Genomic DNA, 19,288 nt, shown 5'->3' with positions numbered 1-19,288 from the left:
TATTTACATACTTTCTCATTTAATGTTCAAATTCATATTAGTTATTTACTTCCATATTCGTAATAATAATGCTATTTGCTTTACGTCCCACTAACTACTTTTACGGTCTTCGGAGACGCCGAGGTGCCGGAATTTAGTCCCGCAGGAGTTCTTGTACGTGCCAGTAAATCTACCGACATGGGGCTGTCGTATTTGAGCACCTTCAAATACCACCGGACTGAGCCAGGATCGAACCTGCCAAGTTGGGGTTAGAAGGCCAGCGCCTTAACCGTCTGAGCCACTCAGCCCGGCTTCTATATTCGTAGCCATGTTCCGAAGTGTATTTGATTTACTCAAATTATATTCAAGAGATCACTGAGCAATTACGGTCTCCATATAAATACTCGTTGTGAATACTGTCACGATAATTATATTAATTACTCTCACCACATTTAAGTCATCTCACTGTGATTAAAATGGATGGTTTGCTAAATTGAAACGTAATAAAAATTAAATGGGATAAAGTCAGATAGCGAATGTAAATCTGATTATATCTTTACGTATGTATTTCCTAAACAAACTCTTGCGTGAGTGTGAAATCGTAAAACTGCTCTCCAAATTTTCCATTCATAAATCTGAACTCTGATTATTTGGTCACCCATCTTGAATACGCATAAATAACAACTTACAGGCTAAGACAATACCTCCCTAGAGCCTACGACATATGGCTCCTAACTAACCATTATCCTATTCTTTATATTTAAAACACTTCCATTGAAATCATATCTGCGTGAAAAGAAATGAACATCTATCTAACTGTTCAGGTAGTTTCCGATCCACACACTCCTCCACCAACGGCTCAATGTGCTTTCGCTATCTTCTATCACTCGATATCTCTCATGTGTACGAGCTACTCAACTCGTATGGACAGTACAGAATGAAATTAATACATATTATATTGAAACGTCACCGCACCAAAGAATATCACATGTATACTTAGTCATGAGCCTAGTAAACCGTATGTTAAAGAACTCTCTTACACTCGGTACATGCCATTTACCAATGTCAGATAAAAACTGTCACGATTCACAATTCTACCAAAATACATGTCAATCTTACCTTAAAATGGTCATCTGCGCGATGTTCACACTTTGACATATTCTTTCCATTTGACACAGAAACTCACCTCATGTAAATCTAACACAACGTTTCCTCGGCGAATAGCAATTCTTACTCTTACCGCAGAATATAAACAAACATCCATATTTCAAGTATTCCTTAATATGCTCCAAGAAATAACCACATTTCAACACCATTCCAATATACATTATCATACCACCGGCATACATATTGCCGTACGCGTATAGCCGATTACACCCAAAACTATATGCCAAACATTTTAGAATTGCCTTGTAATAAACGCACTTTAATATCCTCTTATCTTAAAAACAGCAGTTTGAGTTCAATGCCCTCTTTCTATGAAGAAAGGAATATGTAACTTAACTATATTCATCTGTGTCGCGCAGGTAAATTCGTGACGTAATCATTGTACAGGTAAAAAAGATTAATCGAAGTTTCACTAGTTATATCGACTCATTGCTATCTAGCTCTTCACAAGTAACACTTCTTTCATTTTCTCATACTAGTTTCTACTGTATGTATGCAAGCGCGGTAGCCTGTATATGATATAATAGAATTCTAATTCTACACTGCCATCTTATCTTATAGCCTTAAATATCTCACACTTCACTTTATGTTTCACACACGTTCTTAATTAATTCATAAATATCACCAATTAATCAGCACATGCCGAAGTTAGAGTGAGGGTGTAGATTGCAAGAAACTACTCTACTAAAAAAATGTATGGACTTAGCTCGTCAGATGCTATGTTTGGTCTGGTTGTCGCTCCATTCCTAGGTTGTGGTTAGACCCTCTGTTAGGATCTGGATCTCCGATTGGATAACGTCTTCCCGGTCATCAGCTGGTCACATGGCTCATCGGTCCAATCCTCATCAGCCGGTCTTCTGGCTTGCCGATGCTCATCCTCATCATCCTGTCCTCTGGCTGGCCGGTCCAATCATCATCAGCTGGTCCTCTGGCTCGCCGGTGCTTATCCCCAGTTCAGTCCATCATGTAGATCTAGCAAGCCGTCATCATTCCAAATCTGCAGACAGCGTATAAAATTCCTTTTGCGGAGCAATCAGTCATGATAAATTCCATAGTTCTATTGCTTATTCTAATAACGAAGTTTTCTTCGGTTGGAATAAGTTCTCCGTATATAGATATTAAGTTTATAACCACAGGGGTAACTTTCTTCTCACACGAAATTATCGGTTCTGCAATATGGTGAGTCCTTATTATTCAATCGCAGAGTGGTTGCTCACCGGATCCAAGTCAGACGTATCTCACCACGAATTGCTTATTTCTATAATATTTCGTCTCTTTTATAACATACGCCGGTAAATTATTTTATCAGATGTTATCGCCGATTGTAAAACAGTCAATATCTTCCTCAGGAGTTTAAGATAATCTTCAGATGTAAAGCTTCGCTTGTATTTGCGTCTTATTTCTGCAGTTGAAATTTTTAGAGTACAGTATATCTTTAAACAATCATTCCGCTGCTATATTTTTTTCAAAACAATTCAAAATGAGCCTCTACTGTCCTGCAGTGTCTTCCAAATCAGTCCGTTCCATGACGTGCATGGTCTCCTATATGCCGTATTAATAAGAAGTTCATTGCCTTAATAGATCGCATGGGCCAAACCTTCCTACGCCGCCATTTTGTAAATGGTCTACGAGATGCGAATGGGCACACCGTTAAGAAAGTAAAAAACATTGTATGATATTTACAGGTCACAAAATATTAATCAATTTTGTAGTTCTTTCCTGTATATATTGTCACAACCAGTATTTAATACAGGATTTTAAAATATGAAGAATGCTGTCAGAAATAAATACGAGTTGGGACAAATCAGGACTTACAAATAGTGAAACTTTTAAGAAGTTTTTCAAGGGACCAAAAAAAAAAACCAACTTCTTAAACAGGAAACTTCTTAAAAGGGGTAATGCCCGAAAACTTATTCTTTACTTTGACATACATGTGAAACACACAGCCAACAGATTTCCTTGTTTGTGAACAATGCCGAAATAGGCTGATATATAAGAGCTGCTAAAAGAAAGCCACAATATAAATACAGTATTAGATTATCATGACATGTATTTTTAGAGATAAAGTAAAATACTGTAATTGAACATACAGTATTATAAAAATTGATAAGAGAAAGGAACATATTATATAAAACCTTGCACAAGAGATAAAAGAAATACTAAGAACATTAAAACGGTAGATGATGACCGTACATTATGTAAATTCCATACTGCATTAGACATTAAATACATTTCCAAACACAAAAGTCTAGGCTCCTACTTGGAAAAGAAATTGTCCAGGGTTGACTGTTTTTAGGTTTTTACTGCTTTCCTGAACTATAAACCACCGAGCTGGATAGCTGCAGTCGTTTAAGTGCGGCCAGTATTCAGTATTCGGGAGATAGTGGATTTGAACCCCACTGTCGACAGCCCTGAAGATGGTTTTCCGTAGTTTCCCATTTTCACACAAGGCAAATGCTGGGGCTGTACCCTAATTAAGGCCATGGCCACTTCCTTCCCATTCCTAACCCTTTCCTGTCCCATCGCCGCCATAAGACCTATCTGTGTCGGTGCAACGTAAAGCAACTTGCAAAAAACCAGGAACTATAAACCTCCCGCATTGCCACATTGCCTTCCATGTGTTCTGGAGCACACTGACTGAACCTTCCATAAACCGCCTCAGTTTTTCACACACACACACACACACACACACACACACACACACACACACACACACACACACACACACACACACACACACACACACACACACACACACACACACACACACACACACACACACACACACACACACACACACACACACACACACACACACACACACACACACACACACACACACACACACACACACACACACACACACACACCCCTACCTCCCCCCCCCCCCCCCCCCGACATCTTCAAGTTAACGGCAGAAGACTGGACATCGGCAACTTATTCTTAGAGATTCTAAGAACCTATTCTTAGGCCTATATCACCGCTGCATTCCTACAAGTTGTCACGACCATGGGCATAGTTTCTGGCTGTTTCGCAAGTACGGCATGGACAAGCTGATACCGAGTTTATTTTCCTGCTTTAATCCTCTTCATGCTAAAGGTAATGAAGAAAAGAAAAGCAGGTTCGAAGTTGCAGAAATGAGTGCATGGGAAAGTATTGGGGTATTACGTTCGAATGATAAAGGCGCAGTAGCAACACTAGCACATCTGAACGTAAACAGTTTCTTTCCTCCGCAAGAATTTTATTTCATGTCTCCTCATTCTTGTGCTACGTTCTAATAATGCGATGTAACAATTACGAGTGACACAATAATACAATGTATCTCGTATCAAGGTAAAAATAAAAATAACTTTCAATTTTATGCCAACACGTGGTATCGCGATGCCTCCGAGTGCGTGTGTCAGGCCCCCCTCTCACCAACACCCAGCTGGTTTTCAACATTCGTTCAACTTCGTAGAAGATGGGATCTTTCGGCCGGCTGTTTGGCGGCATAATATGTATCAGCTGGCAAGTTTGCTGTTTCCTGCATAGAGTCGGTCGGGATGTTTCTTTGTTTGGTAATAGTTTATTCACCTAACTAATAATGGACACTGAAAATCTTATCAGTTTAGTTCCAAAACGTAATTTCCTCTACGACAAGGCCCATAAACATTACTGCAACAACGTAAGAGAGAATGTCTGGAAGGAAATAAGCAAGGGAATGAAAACCCAAACAGGTTAGAATATTCAATTTTGTGGTAGATTAGGCCTACAAGGTACTTTATTTTGCAATTATAGTTGAACTTATTTCAAATCATATTATCATGTTGAGTCCATATACAGTACGGTATTGTCAGTACGATAATTGACATGGCTTGGAATGTACAGTATTTACCGTGAACAATTTTGTAAGTGGCGTTCCCTACGGTTGTTAATGTATTCCTAACAAACAGTACGGTAATGCAAAAGACGCTGCTGTGTTGTGGTCAAATACATTTTTCGGTTTTTAATTAATGTTGATGCAACCTCGATTAATGACTTCACCCTGTCACGGCACGTAACTTACTGCATTAATGTTTCATCAAACCATCCATTACGTGCTTTGTGTTTTCTGCGTAGAATCCCATTCAATTCTATTCTGCTTGATGTAAACAGTGGAGTGGAAATCACGACTGATGGGTTCAATTCGATTCCACAAGGTAAGAGTGAGCATCTGGTGGTGGTGTTGTCACAGTGTGACGTCATATGGCCATGGCAAGCCCGGAAACGCTCCATGACAGGCGCAAACAGTCTACCACAAGAGTTCAACTTGCACGGGGACTGGAGGGTCCTAACTATGAGCTGCTTTGAGCGGATGTTTTCTATCTCAAGGGGCTCTAAAATTTGAACTGTTTAACCGGGAAATATATTTACAACAGAACACTTTAAGCAGGATAAATATACATATATCTTAATGCAACTGATCAAGGGACCAAGAATATCACACTTCTTAGGCAGGAAAACTTCTTATGCGGGAACTTCTTAACCGAGTTTCACTGCAATTCGAGTGGAAAGGGTTAAGAGAAAATACAGGAGCCGGGCTGAGTGGCTCAGACAGTTTAAATGCTGGCCTTCTGACCCCAACTTGGCGGATCCTGGCTCAGTCCGGTGGAATTTGAAGGTGCTCAAATACGTCAGCCTCCTGTTGGTAGATTAACTGGCACAAAAAGGAACTCCTGTGGGACTAAATTATGGCAACTTGGCATCTCCAAAAACCATAACAGTAGTAAATGGGATGTAAAGTCAATAACATTATCATCATCATTAGAAAATACAGGAGATACAACATTTTAGCTTCCCATAATATCACATTGTTTTCATAAGTCATAAATCCCAGACGAAAAAAAAATGTTATTGCCTTTATGACTCACTAACTACTTTTATGGTTTTCGGAGATGCTGAGGTGCCAGAATTTATTCCCGCAGGAGTTCTTTTACGCACCAGTGAATCTACCAACATTAGACCGACGTATTTGAGCACCTTCAAATACCACCGGACTGTGCCAGGATTGAACCTGCCAAGTTGAAGTCAGAAGGCAAGTGCTTCACCTGTCTGAACTACTCAGCCCGATAAAAAAAAGGAATATGAAGTTAGTAAACTCTTCCTATACTTCTGCTCACCTCAACATATGACGGTGCACGCTGAGGATCCTGTGTTCCCAGCAAAACACGCAAGCCAGTCATCACTAGAGAGCTATCCTGGTTGGTGATCTCCAGATTGAAACCAGCAGGTTTAGTTGACACCACATACATGCCTATTTCGAGAACAATTGCAATTAATGAGCGAGTTACAATTCATTCATTGGGAATGTTTTAAACCACGTAAATCACTTTACCTGTAGTGTTGAGCCGATGCTTAATCTGTTGAGTGTTATATATTTGAAGTAAATCATTCCCACCAAACTCCACATCATTCATAGCTTGGCAGTGCTCGAAGAAATCAATAGGGAAAGTTACAACACCTAAAAAGAAAAACATTGTTTCAAAGTATTATATAATAATAGTATAAACGTGAAATGTACATTTTAGGTTCTACAGCAGTTAAAATCTGAACTTAAGACTACCTTTAACCTGGGTCGCCCAGCGTGCCATATATGGCACGGCAAACTACACCGTTTTCTTGGACTCTTATTATTGAAACCGCGTGCACTGTATTGTTTACTACGATACTGTCATGTTTAGATAAGTCCCGCCTAACATCTTACGTGGTTTGTTTCAGTATATCGTGCTCATTGGTACGGCACGACATAAAAAGAAGTCTTGTTTTCACGAGTGTCAGTAATGGCTGCACATTTGAAATAAGTAATTCCTGATTTACTTCTATAGTTATTTATATGGAGCCTGTTGTGCTATATTTTTCTCTAAGGTGCTTTTATGTATGAGGATTAGTTTTTTTTTTTTTTTTTTTTTTTTTTGCTAGGGGCTTTACGTCGCACCGACACAGACAGGTCTTATGGCGACGATGGGATAGGAATGGACAAGGAGTTGGAAGGAAGCGGCCGTGGCCTTAATTAAGGTACAGCCCCAGCATTTGCCTGGTGTGAAAATGGGAAACCACGGAAAACCATTTTCAGGGCTGACGATAGTGGGATTCTAACCTACTATCTCCCGGATGCAAGCTCACAGCCGCGCGCCTCTACGCGCACGGCCAACTCGCCCGGTTGAGGATTAGCTAAGATATGCCTTGGTGATTATTGGTCTCCTTTCATTTGAAGTAGAAGTTTGGTGGCACTTATCTGGTACTGGGCGGAAGTGCTGTCTTTCTGCCCGGCACAACTCTGCCTATAATTGTTATAGTTCTGATGTCACTTTCCGTTCATTTCATTCTTCATTATCAACCTAGCAACGAATAATATGTAGTGTTGTGTGAGATCAGTTAGTGTAACCTCTTTGATTCTTGTTACTCCTGAGATTTGTTTACAAGAGCTTTGAAATAAGCAAAGAAAGACACTTCAAGTTTTAGTTTGGTATCATTTTTGTAGTTCGCAAGATGGCTTCCATGTATATGTGTGTGTTAAAATAAATGTGTTCGATTATTGTGGAATTGTACCCTTGTTTTATCGTTTTCGAAGTGCATTCCCAACATTTGGCGACCGTGACAAGACATTAGACAGTTATATAATCATATAAACAGTTTCATACGTAGTATTTCAAGCATGGAAGTGAATATAGCTGTGACAAAGAAATCAAGAGCGGTATTACGGCGATCAATAACCAAGATCTATAATGAGCTCGACGCGTTACTACAGATGCCGGAGAAAGATACGGAAAGTATTAGTGCACATATGGATCTATTAGAAACAAAATTTCATGAATTAACAGGTATGGATACTCTTATCTTCACTAATATGATTGAGAACGTGGAGGTTAGGGATGACGAGTTAGACAAAGAAATCAGTATGGCTGACGAGTATAAGTTCAAATTTTATAAGGTTAAGACTGTTGTTACGAAATTATTAAATGAAGACCGGAACTCAGAAGCTACTGCAGTATCAGTTAATTCTAACTCGTCACTCCAAGTTAAGCGTTCATACAAACTGCCTTTGTTGGAATTGAAAAAGTTCGGAGGTGAACTAAAAGATTGGCTTCCTTTCTGGTCACAATTTAAGAAAATTGATGAGGACCCTCTTTTAGACCCTAGTGATAAATTCCAATACCTCATACAGGCCACCACTTCTGGATCCAGAGCAAGAGATTTAGTTGAGAGTTTTCCTGCTACCGGAGAAAATTACTGTAAAGCAATATCAAGTCTCAAAGCATGCTATGGGAAGGATGATTTGCTGGTAGAAGTGTACATTAGGGAGTTGTTAAGTTTAATCTTACAGAATGCTGTGAGCCCTAATTAGGTGTGTTTATCATCCCTCTATGATAAGCTTCAGAGCCATATAGGAGCCCTAGGAACCTTAGGTGTCACAACGGACAAGTGTAATTCCATGCTTTTACCACTAGTAGAGTCATGTTTGCCTGAGGACATTCTAAGAACTTGGGAGAGAACTTCTTCAATCGCGCTCATTGGCCAGTCTTCTTCAAATTCAGCTGTTGAACCAGGGGGGGCTAGTGTCGGTGACCAGAGTGTGAATTCCAAGAATCGTTTAGACAGTTTGATGCAATTTCTTAGATGTGAAGTAGAACAGGAACAGAAGATTACTTTGGCTATGTCAGGGTTTGGTGTTTTGTCTTCGGTAGCTGTCAAGGGAGGTCCAAAGAAGAAGAAAAAGAGCTTGAATTACACTACTAATCCGAATGAGAACATTCCCACAGCAGCAGGTCTCCTTACTGCATCTGGTAGAGAAACAGCAGGGTGTGTCTTTTGTTCGTCTAATCACAAGTCTCAAGACTGTATTAAGGCCCAGAAGATGACTTTGCAAAAACGTCGTCTTGCACTTGAGACTAAAAGATGCTGTTTTTCTTGTCTCAAGGTCGGACATCCAGCGAAGAAATGTAGAAATAGGCCTAGGTGCATCATTTGTATCGAGGACACTTTGTGGTTATGTGTGATAAGTTGCCACAAACCCAGGTAGACTCAGCCGTAGAGAGACCGAACTCAACAGGAGACAAGATGGCTTCTAGTGCGCAAGTCCAGAAAGATGAAGCTTTAGCTAGTTTGTCGAACCATTGTGGGGTGCTGATGCAAACACTAGTTGTCAAGGTTCGGGGCCAAGGAGTTGAGCGGACTGTAAGAGCATTAATTGATTCAGCATCACAACGTTCCTACATTTTGAAGAGTACAGCCACGGAAATGGGATATCAAACTGGCAGACAGGAAAATATCCAACACTCGCTATTTGGAGGTACAACCACTGGAGTATACCATCATTGTGTGTACACTATTTATCTCTCTAGTCTGGATGGTAGCTACAACTGTCACTTTGAAGCATTAGACCAAACAAGAATTTGTGGTGCCATACCTTCAGTATAGCAAGGTCCTTGGATTGAAGAACTAAGTAGTCAGAACATTGTTTTGAGTGACATCGAATCTTATGGACCAATAGAAATATTAATTGGAGCTGATGTTGCAGGCAAATTGTTTACAGGAGGCCACAAGATACTAAGTACTGGACTAGTGGCCATGGAAACTCGTTTGGGATGGATTTTAATGGGCAAAGTACCTTCAGAACATAGGAATGAGGAAAGTATGGCTATGGTGGTGACTGCTATGCTAACAAGAGAAGCCACCATCACAGATTTGTGGACTCTAGATACTTTAGGGATTAGCGATCCATCTGAGAAACGCAGCAGATCTGAGATTGAGTCTACTACACAGCAACATTTCCTTGATACAGTATCAGTCAATGAAGAAGAGCGGTTTGAAGTTCACCTCCCATGGGTTGAGAACCATCCTCCACTGCCTGATAATTACCAATTATCACTGAAGAGACTGATGTCTACTGTTAAGAGATTGAAGACTGAAGGTTACTATGATGCTTATCAGGAAGTACTAGATGATTGGCTGAGGGAAGGGGTGATAGAAGAAGTGCCTCCTCAGGAAATGGATGTTCATTGCCACTATTTGCCTCATCGTCACGGTGTGAAACCTGGATCAACAACATCAGTGCGCCCCGTGTTCGATGCCTCATCTAAAGAAGATAAACAGCCCAGCCTCAATCAATGTCTTGAGAAAGGCCCTAATTTAATTGAGAAAATACCTTCCGTGTTGGCTCGTTTCCGACTGAAGAAGGTGGGAGTTGTTGGAGACATAAGAAGAGCTTTTCTCCAGATCAGCATTCGTGAGAGAGACAGAAATTTTTTGAGATTCTTGTGGTTAGACAGAAATGGAAGTCTCAAGACATACAGACATTGTTGTGTTGTATTTGGAGTCTCTCCAAGTCCTTTTCTATTAGAATCATGCATCAAACTTCACCTTGAAAATACATTAGTACTGTGTGAGGAAGGGAAGTCACCATGGCCCAAGTCATTTGTGGAACTTCTTACCCATAGCTTCTATGTTGATAATTGCCTTGCCAGTTTGGACGATGAAGAACAAGCTAAACAGTTTATTGATGTAGCTTCAGGTGTCATGAGGGAACGGCAATTTTGTCTTCGAGGGTGGGAGTTGACCGGAAGTAATGATGTTTCCGGACCTACCAATGTGTTAGGACTCCTAAGGAACAAGTCCGACGATTCCCTAGCAATCAACATAGATAACCTTCTTTCGATTAGCTTCGAGAAAATAACAAAGAAAGTTATTTTGAGTGCTGCCCATAGAATTTTTGATCCGGTGGGTGTCACATGTAGTGTAGCATTAATACCAAAATTGTTGCTTCAACAGACTTGGAGAGAAGGTTTGACATGGGATGAAGAAGTCAATGAAGAGATCAAAATGAAATTCTTGAGTTGGCTTGAAGAAGTTCCTCTTTTAGCTCAAGTCAAGATTCCTCGTTGGTTGTCTAACTGCAACAGCCCAGACGACTCCTGGACACTTCACATTTTTTCAGATGCCTGTCAGACATCATATGCAGAAGTTGTATTCCTGCGTGTTGAGCAAGGGGGTGAAGTGAGTGTTCACTTGGTGGCTGCCAAGTCAAGAGTTGCACCAACTGGAAAATCAGGCAAGGGATTGACCATTCCCAGGTTAGAACTTTTAGCAGCTTCAATAGCAACGAGATTATATGCATCGATTGTAAAGGATTATTGTATTCCCGATATTAAGACAATTTTTTGGACAGATGCTTCAACTGTTCTCGCTTGGATTCAGCGAAGTGAAGCATGGGATGCTTTTGTCATGAACCGGATTAAAGAGATACGAGAACTGTCAGTTGGTTGCGAATGGCGACATGTTCCTGGAAAAGAAAACCCATCAGATCTTCCATCACGCGGATGTTCTGTGAAGAAGTTGATACAATGCCGTTGGTGGGAAGGCCCTGGTTGGTTGAGAGAAAATACAGACTGCTGGCCACAAACTGACTTTTCTTATAATGAGGAAGAGATAAATTCGGAGAGTAGGAAGAATGTCGTTTCATTGATATCAAGTAATTCAGAAGACATCGGTAAAGATTGGTATTACCAACACTTTTCTCAGTACAAGAAAATTGTAAGGATGGTAGGCTGGATGTTCCGCTTTCTGACCAACTGTCGCATCAGCAAAGCTCAACGCATACATTGTGACCTGACAAGTGAGGAATTTGTCACGGCAGAAAGGAAGATTTTACGGTGGGTGCAGGAGGAAGTGTTCATAGATGTTTTCAATTCCAAACTAACGAGCTTACTTCCGTTTGTTGACGAACAGGGATTGATTCGGTTGATGACCAAAATATCAAACCGGGATGATGTCAGGGACTTTTGTCATCCCATTGTGCTCCCAAAGGCGGATCACCCAGTCGTTCAGCGACTGATTATGGACGCCCATCATAGCAACTGTCATGCTGGTACGCAGATGCTTTTGTCAATTCTGAGGCAACAGTATTGGATTCTAGGAGGTAGACAAACAATTAGAGCTGTTATTAACTCCTGCATGATTTGTAAACGTCATAGTTCAAAGAAGTTGGCAGCTCATCCTTCACCTTTACCTGAGAGTAGAGTGCGTGACGCAAGAATTTTTGAAGTTACTGGAGTTGATTTTGCTGGTCCTCTCTACATCAAAGCCGATGATGGAACCTTGAAGAAGGCATGGGTTTGCTTATTCACTTGTGGAGTTTACCGTGCAGTTCGATTGGAACTGGTATCTTCGTTATCAACAGATAGCTTTCTACAAGCTTTCAGACGTTTCTGCAGCAAACAAGGAAGACCTGTCATTGTCTACAGTGACCAGGGAACAAATTTTGTTGGGTTTAAGAACTCCTGTCACAAACTGGACTGGAATGCAATCTCACAATACAGTTCAGCGCGGAAGATAGATTGGCGTTTTAATCCTCCAGCTTCGCCATGGTGGGGAGGTTGGTGGGAACGACTAGTAGGGATGCTCAAAACTCTTCTCCGTCGAGTGCTTGGTCGATCATCTGTCAACTATGAAGAGATGCAGACAATCCTCTGTGACTGCGAAACCGTCATAAATTCTCGGCCATTAACCTATTTGTCTGACAACCCATCAGATCTGGCTGCTCTAACTCCAAACATGTTTCTACACGACATAGAAGAAGTAGGAGTACCTGAGTATGACCTGTTCGAAGCAGCTGATCTTCGGAAAAGACTGCAGTATCGCCTTCAGTTGAAAAAGAATCTTAGAGAAAGATTTCGTACTGAGTATTTAGGTCAGTTGAAGTTATTCGCCAGCAAGGATAAGCCACATGATCTCAAACTGGGAGAAATTGTTTAGGTTGGCAATGATGACACTAGAAGAATGGATTGGCCATTGGGACGAGTTGTCGAGCTTGTTAAGGGAAAGGATGGCAATGTTAGAGTAGTTCGTGTCGTCACTGCTTCAGGCGAGCTTATAAGGCCAGTTCAAAGAATATACCCACTAGAACTCGAGTTTCAACCACCTGAGGATACCCAGGAAATCCGAAACCACCTAAGGAAAGACTTTGTTCCAAGTGAGGAAAATATAAAGGATAATCACGAGGCCGGAACATGTGACTCTTCTACTCCTGCTGAAGATGGTCCTCAAGTTTCAAAGCAGACAGTGAAAATAACTCGTCTAGGACGATTGATTCACAAGCCAGAAAGGTTAAATTTGTGATATGTGTCAATTAACATATTTATTTGTGTTTATATTATTGAATTTTATCATTTTGTAATTGTTTCAGGACTATTTTATGAAAGTGGCAATTTGTGCATAAAGGGTGTAAGTCAATTCATGTTAACATTCATTTGACTTAGGTGGGAGGATGTTGTGTGAGATCAGTTAGTGTAACCTCTTTGATTCTTGTTACTCCTGAGATATGTTTACAAGAGCTTTGAAATAAGCAAAGAAAGACACTTCAAGTTTTAGTTTGGTATCATTTTTGTAGTTCGCAAGATGGCTTCCATATATATGTGTGTGTTAAAATAAATGTGTTTGATTATTGTGGAATTGTACCCTTGTTTTATCGTTTTCGAAGTGCATTCCCAACATGTAGGATGAAAGTTATATGTTTTAATTTAACAATTTTTAATCACACAGAGTAAAAGTTTCACATAAAATTGACACTACATTGCGATTTTCTTGTTGAATTGTATATTTTAAGCAGTTATTCATCCTGTATTTTCATGTGCTTTACATTTGTGGGTTCATACATTTTTGAGAGAATTTCATTACGGGAAGTACTCGACTTGTTGGAAAATGATCCAACTTTTCGACGTAGAAAAGGTCTTCATCGAGCCTCCAGGCGCTGCAGTTTTGTCAGATGATGACAGCAGGGATGAAGATGGAGATGGCTTCGCCGACCTTTCAAGGTTATAAACTTCATAATTGGTTCCGCATTGAATTAAGATTACAATTTACCTCGTAGCAGGTTTCAAGCGAACGCAGAAAAAATGATATAGGAATGCATAATGCATGGCAGCTGAAACCCATGTCTCGAGAAGGCATTTCTCACCTTGACTTTCGATGAGCAATTGTCCAGACTTATCTCACACGCTACAAAAATGCTCCAATGATCTCACTGTTTTGGACATAATGCAGTGCAGGAACTTCGGTGCAAGTGCAATGTAGGTTTATGTGTAGACTGTTTTACTGATTATCATATGCACAAAGGTCAATCAATCAATCAATCAATCAATCAATCAATCAATCAATCAATCAATCAATCAATCAATCAATCAATCACTACTGATATGCATTTAGGGCAGTTGCCCAGGTGGCAGATTCCCATCTGTTGTTTTCCTAGCCTTTTCGTAAATGATTGCAAAGAAATTGGAAATTTATTGAACATCTCCCTCGGTAAGTTATTCCAATCCCTAACTCCCCTTCCTATAAATTAATATTTGCCCCAATTAGTCCTCTTGAATTCCAACTTTATCTTCATATTGTGATCTTTCCTACTTTTAAAGACACCATCCAAACTTATTCGTCTACTGATGTCCTCCCACGCCACCTTTCCACTGACAGCTCGGAACATACCATTTACAAGTGATAAAAATCATTGTTATCCGTATTGAAGATACTGAATGTAGGATGCTAAAAGGTTTGTTTTGTCACCTATTCAATACATATACATTTTACAATTTAGGAATCAATAATAAATCAATAATAAATTCCTAAATTGTAAAATGTATATGTATTGAATAGGTGACAAAACAAACCTTTTAGCATCCTACATACCACTTAGTCGAGCAGCTTGTCTCCTTTCTCCCAAGTCTTCCCAGCCCAAACTTTGCAAAATTTTTGTTACGCTACTCTTTTGTCGGAAATCGCCCAGAACAAATCGAGCTGCTTTTCTTTGGATTTTTTCCAGTTCCTGAATCAAGTAATCCTGGTGAGGGTCCCATACACTGGAACCATACTCAAGTTGAGGTCTCACCAGAGACAAATATGCTCTCTCCTTTACATCCTTACTACAACCCCTTAATACTCTCATAACCATGTGCAGAGATCTGTACCCTTTGTTTACAATCATATTTATGTGATTACCCCAATGAAGATCTTTCCTTATATTTATACCTAGGCATTTACAATGATCCCAAAGGGAACTTTCACCCCATCAACGCAGTAATTAAAACTGAGAGGACTTTTCCTATTTGTGAAACTCACAACCTGACTTTTATCCCCGTTTATCATCATACCATTGCCTACTGTCCATCTCACAACATTATCGAGGTCATTTTGCAGTTGCTCACAATCTTGCAACTTATTTATTACTCTGTACTGAATAACATCATCTGCGAAAAGCCTTATCTCTGATTCCACTTCTTTACACATATCATTGATATATATATATATAAGAAAACATAAAGGTCCAATAATACTGCCTTGAGGAATTCCCCTCTTAATTTTTACAGGGACAGATAAAGCTTCACCTACTTTAATTCTATGAGTTCTATTTTCTAGAAACAGAGCCACCCATTCAGTCACTCTTTTGTCAAGTCCAATTGCACTCAATTTTGCCAGTAGTCTCCCATGATCTACCCTATCAAATGCCTTAGATAAGTCAATTGCAATACAGTCCAACTGACCTCCTGAATCCAGGATATCTGCTATATCTTGCTGGAATCCTACAAGTTGGGCTTCAGTGGATAACCTTTCCTAAACCCAAACTGCCTTCTGTCTAACCATTTATTAATTTTGCAAACATGTCTTATATAATCAGAAAGAATGCTTTCACAAAGTTTACATACAATGCATGTCAAACTGACTGGCCTGTAATTTTCAGCTTTATGTTTATCACCCTTTCCTTTATATACAGGAGCTACTACAGTAACTCTCCATTCGTTTGGTTAAGTTCCTTCATGTAAACAAAAATCAAACAAGTACTTCAGATATGGTACTATATCCCAACCCATTGTCTTTAGTATATTCCCCGAAACCTTATCAATTCCAGCTGCTTTTCTAGGTTTCAACGTTTGTATCTTACTGTAAATGTCATTGCTGTCATAGGTAAATTTTAATACTTCTTTAGCATTAGTCACCTCCTCTATCTGGACATTATCCTCGTAACCAACAATCCTTAAATACTGCTGACTGAATACTTCTGCCTTTTGAAGATCCTCGCATACACACTCCCCTTGTTCATTAATTATTACTGGAATCCTTCTTGGAACCTGTTTCTGCCTTAAAATACCTATACATACTCTTCCATTTTTCACTAAAATTAGTGTGGCCACCAATTATGCTTGTCATCATGTTATCCTTAGCTGACTTCTTTGCTAGATTCAATTTTCTAGTAAGTTCCTTCAATTTCTCCTTACTTCCACAGCCATTTCTAACTATTTCTTTCCAACCTGCACCCCCTTCTTAGGCTCTTTACTTCCCTGTTATAATATAGTGGATCTTTACCATTCCTTACCACCTTTAAAGGTACAAACCTATTTTCACATTCCTCAAGAATTGTTTTAAACCCATCCCAGAGTCTGTTTACTTTTATTTACCGTTTTCCACCGATCATAGTTGTTTATTAAGAACTCCCTCATGCCTGTTTTATCAGCCATATGGTACTGCCTAACAGCCCTAATTTTAATCTCTTCCTTTCTTTCACATTTACTTTTAATTACCACAAAAACAGCTTCGTGATCACTAATACCATCTATTACCTCAGTTTCTCTATAGAGCTTATCTGGTTTTACCAGCACCACATCCAGAATATTCTTCCCTCTAGTTGGCTTCATTACTTTCTGAATCAGGTGCCCTTCCCATATTAACTTATTTGCCATTTGTTGGTCATGCTTCCTGTCATTCGCATTACCTTCCCAATTAACATTTGGTAAATTGAGATCACCCGCTACGATCACGTTCTTTTCCTTATCATTTCCCACAGTGTGTACTTGCCTTTCAGAACATCACCATTAGTGCAGTACTCCCATGAACAGGCAACTTATCTCTGTACATACCGCTGCTGTAATTCCTCGTGCAGACTATCTGATTGCCTCAAGATGTAATAAGTGATTTGGGTAGCTTGTGAGATTTTAGCATTATTATTTAAAATATAATTTCATTTCCTCATACAATTAACAACTCAGGTCATTTAAAACCCCCTCACCAAAAATCAAACATCTAGATATTTTTAATAGTTCTGGAACAATATTATTTTTGTAATATATTCAAATATTGAAGAAAAGCTTGTATACTGATGATTTACAACAGAAAGTATTGGATAAAAGCATATCTGTAAGCCAAATGTGGAATAACATCCAAATTCCGATTTGTGAAACAAAAGACAGCACTACTGCCCAGCGTGCCATATATGGCACGGGCCTTTTCTCGGAAGTTACATGTCGAATAAATAAAATTAAACCTTTTCCGGGATCTTCATATGTACATTATCCAACGGTGAAAGTTACAAGATGACACTCAAAAAATAAAATCTTGGGCGGATCCAGGTTAAGTACTTTTCCTGTTATCTTTTAAACTCTTAAATTTTGAAACAAATGAAACAGATATACACAAAATAAATGAAATACACAAAAGTTATTAAGAAGGCCCACTGAAATCTTGATCTAAGTCTTATATGAAAGTAGAATGTACCTAGGTACATTAAAGAACATGTAGTAGAGGTGGGCCATAGTAACTGAGCAACTCATGGCTGCTATTGTGCAAAGGAAACAACTGACTGAAGAAAGAGACAGAGATATTCTGTGCATGTGTGGAATAGCCAAGCACCACCACTACAATTATTTCTACTTTAGTGCGTCAATGACTGATCACTCTGCCGCCCTCTGTCATTGTTCTCATCACAGTGGGGAAAGGAACATGCAGAGAGGCTATGCGAGGCAAGACAGTAGCTGGCTGCGAGTGCTGACGTGCACCGGTTCGCTGAAATCTTAACATGTTTTTGCAGTCAGTCATAGCTGTGACCTCTGATGTCACAGGATTGCTCACTTACCGTGGCCCATTTCTACAATCCTCATATTCATCTCCATTCATTAAAATACAAGTCAATTATCACACACTCTTCCTATACCACTGCACAATAGCAAACAAATTCCATTTCACTGCAGTTCTATGACATCTGCATGGGCCAGTAAACCCATAGAGTGTTGAAGAATGAACATGTAAGGAGAAGGGATGGATCACTTCTGAGTTGGCCTTATTTGTACTCAAGATGGTATACAATATAATATCAAGTGATTAACAGGGAAACAAAATGGAATAAAATTACATACAGGATAGTACACAAATGTTAGGGTACTATAACGGTAATTTGTATGAGACATGAATTTCAAAACATTCAAACAAACTATGACAGCACACAAAAGAGCATTTAGTGAAAGATGTAGAGAGGATGTAGAGTTGTGAGACCAAAAGATAATCGTTGGTACAGAAAATAATTTTTAAGTTACCCCATGTGTGATATTTTGAATAAAAATGTTTTAATGTCATTTTTACTCTTACTGGTCTTAAGATGTTGGAATGCTGCATTTTGCCTATAAAACAAGTTCTCTAATGTGCTAGTAAATCCACATTTAAGCAGACTTAAATGCTAATATATTGTACATTCCTGAATATGCAAGACAACCACGTAAACAACTGAACAATTACTAAAAAAATGGGAGAGAATGAAATAAAAAATATAAGAATATAACCCATTCCCCCACTTTGACTGATCTCGGTCCACACATACAGAAGTCATAAACCCTAAGATGGAGCATTCGGACCTTGCATTTCCCTAGCTTTGGCATGTTATTTCTAACTATCTAAGGCTTCCTGTTTGAGTTAGCTAATTGGAGCAAAGATGGCAGAATCAGCTCATTTTGTTCTGACCAAGATTTATACCATGAAATATTTAAAAATAACAAATTAAATAAGTAACATTTGTGCAAACTTGTAAACAAAGTTGGCATGTGTTGTTGTTGTTGTTGTTGTTGTGATGACATCTGTTTATGGCTGGATAGAAGTGATGATGGAAGTGAAAGAAGCTACAGATGAGCAACAAAATGATATGGTTGTATCTGAATGCACCAGTGATAATTCGCAGGCAGATTACAGCTCAGATGAACTATTGTACAGAGCAACTCCGACAGAACGGGAGTGAGGAACGAGAATACTGAGGTGGTTCGATCAGCCAGTCCCACTAAAGGGATTTGTTATGGTTTCTATGTCAAATAACCACCATTAT

The 19,288-nt window shown here is 39.4% G+C and overlaps 1 protein-coding gene across 1 annotated transcript in view; it reads right to left on the bottom strand.

Moving 5' to 3' along the window:
- Window positions 1–19,288, bottom strand: part of poe (E3 ubiquitin-protein ligase-like protein poe) — a 797,274-nt gene that overhangs the window by 356,127 nt on the left and 421,859 nt on the right. The window contains exons 39-40 of the mRNA XM_067137373.2: window positions 6,500–6,625; window positions 6,285–6,418 (exon numbers count right to left, since the gene is read on the bottom strand). Of these exons, the coding sequence (XP_066993474.2) occupies window positions 6,285–6,418; window positions 6,500–6,625 (260 nt within the window). The remainder of the gene's footprint in view (window positions 1–6,284; window positions 6,419–6,499; window positions 6,626–19,288) is intronic.

This window comes from Anabrus simplex, chromosome 1, assembly GCF_040414725.1.
Source record: "Anabrus simplex isolate iqAnaSimp1 chromosome 1, ASM4041472v1, whole genome shotgun sequence".
Taxonomy (NCBI): domain Eukaryota; kingdom Metazoa; phylum Arthropoda; class Insecta; order Orthoptera; family Tettigoniidae; genus Anabrus; species Anabrus simplex.
Note: the sequence above shows the minus strand (reverse complement) of the source record. Positions and strands in the feature narration are given on the sequence as shown.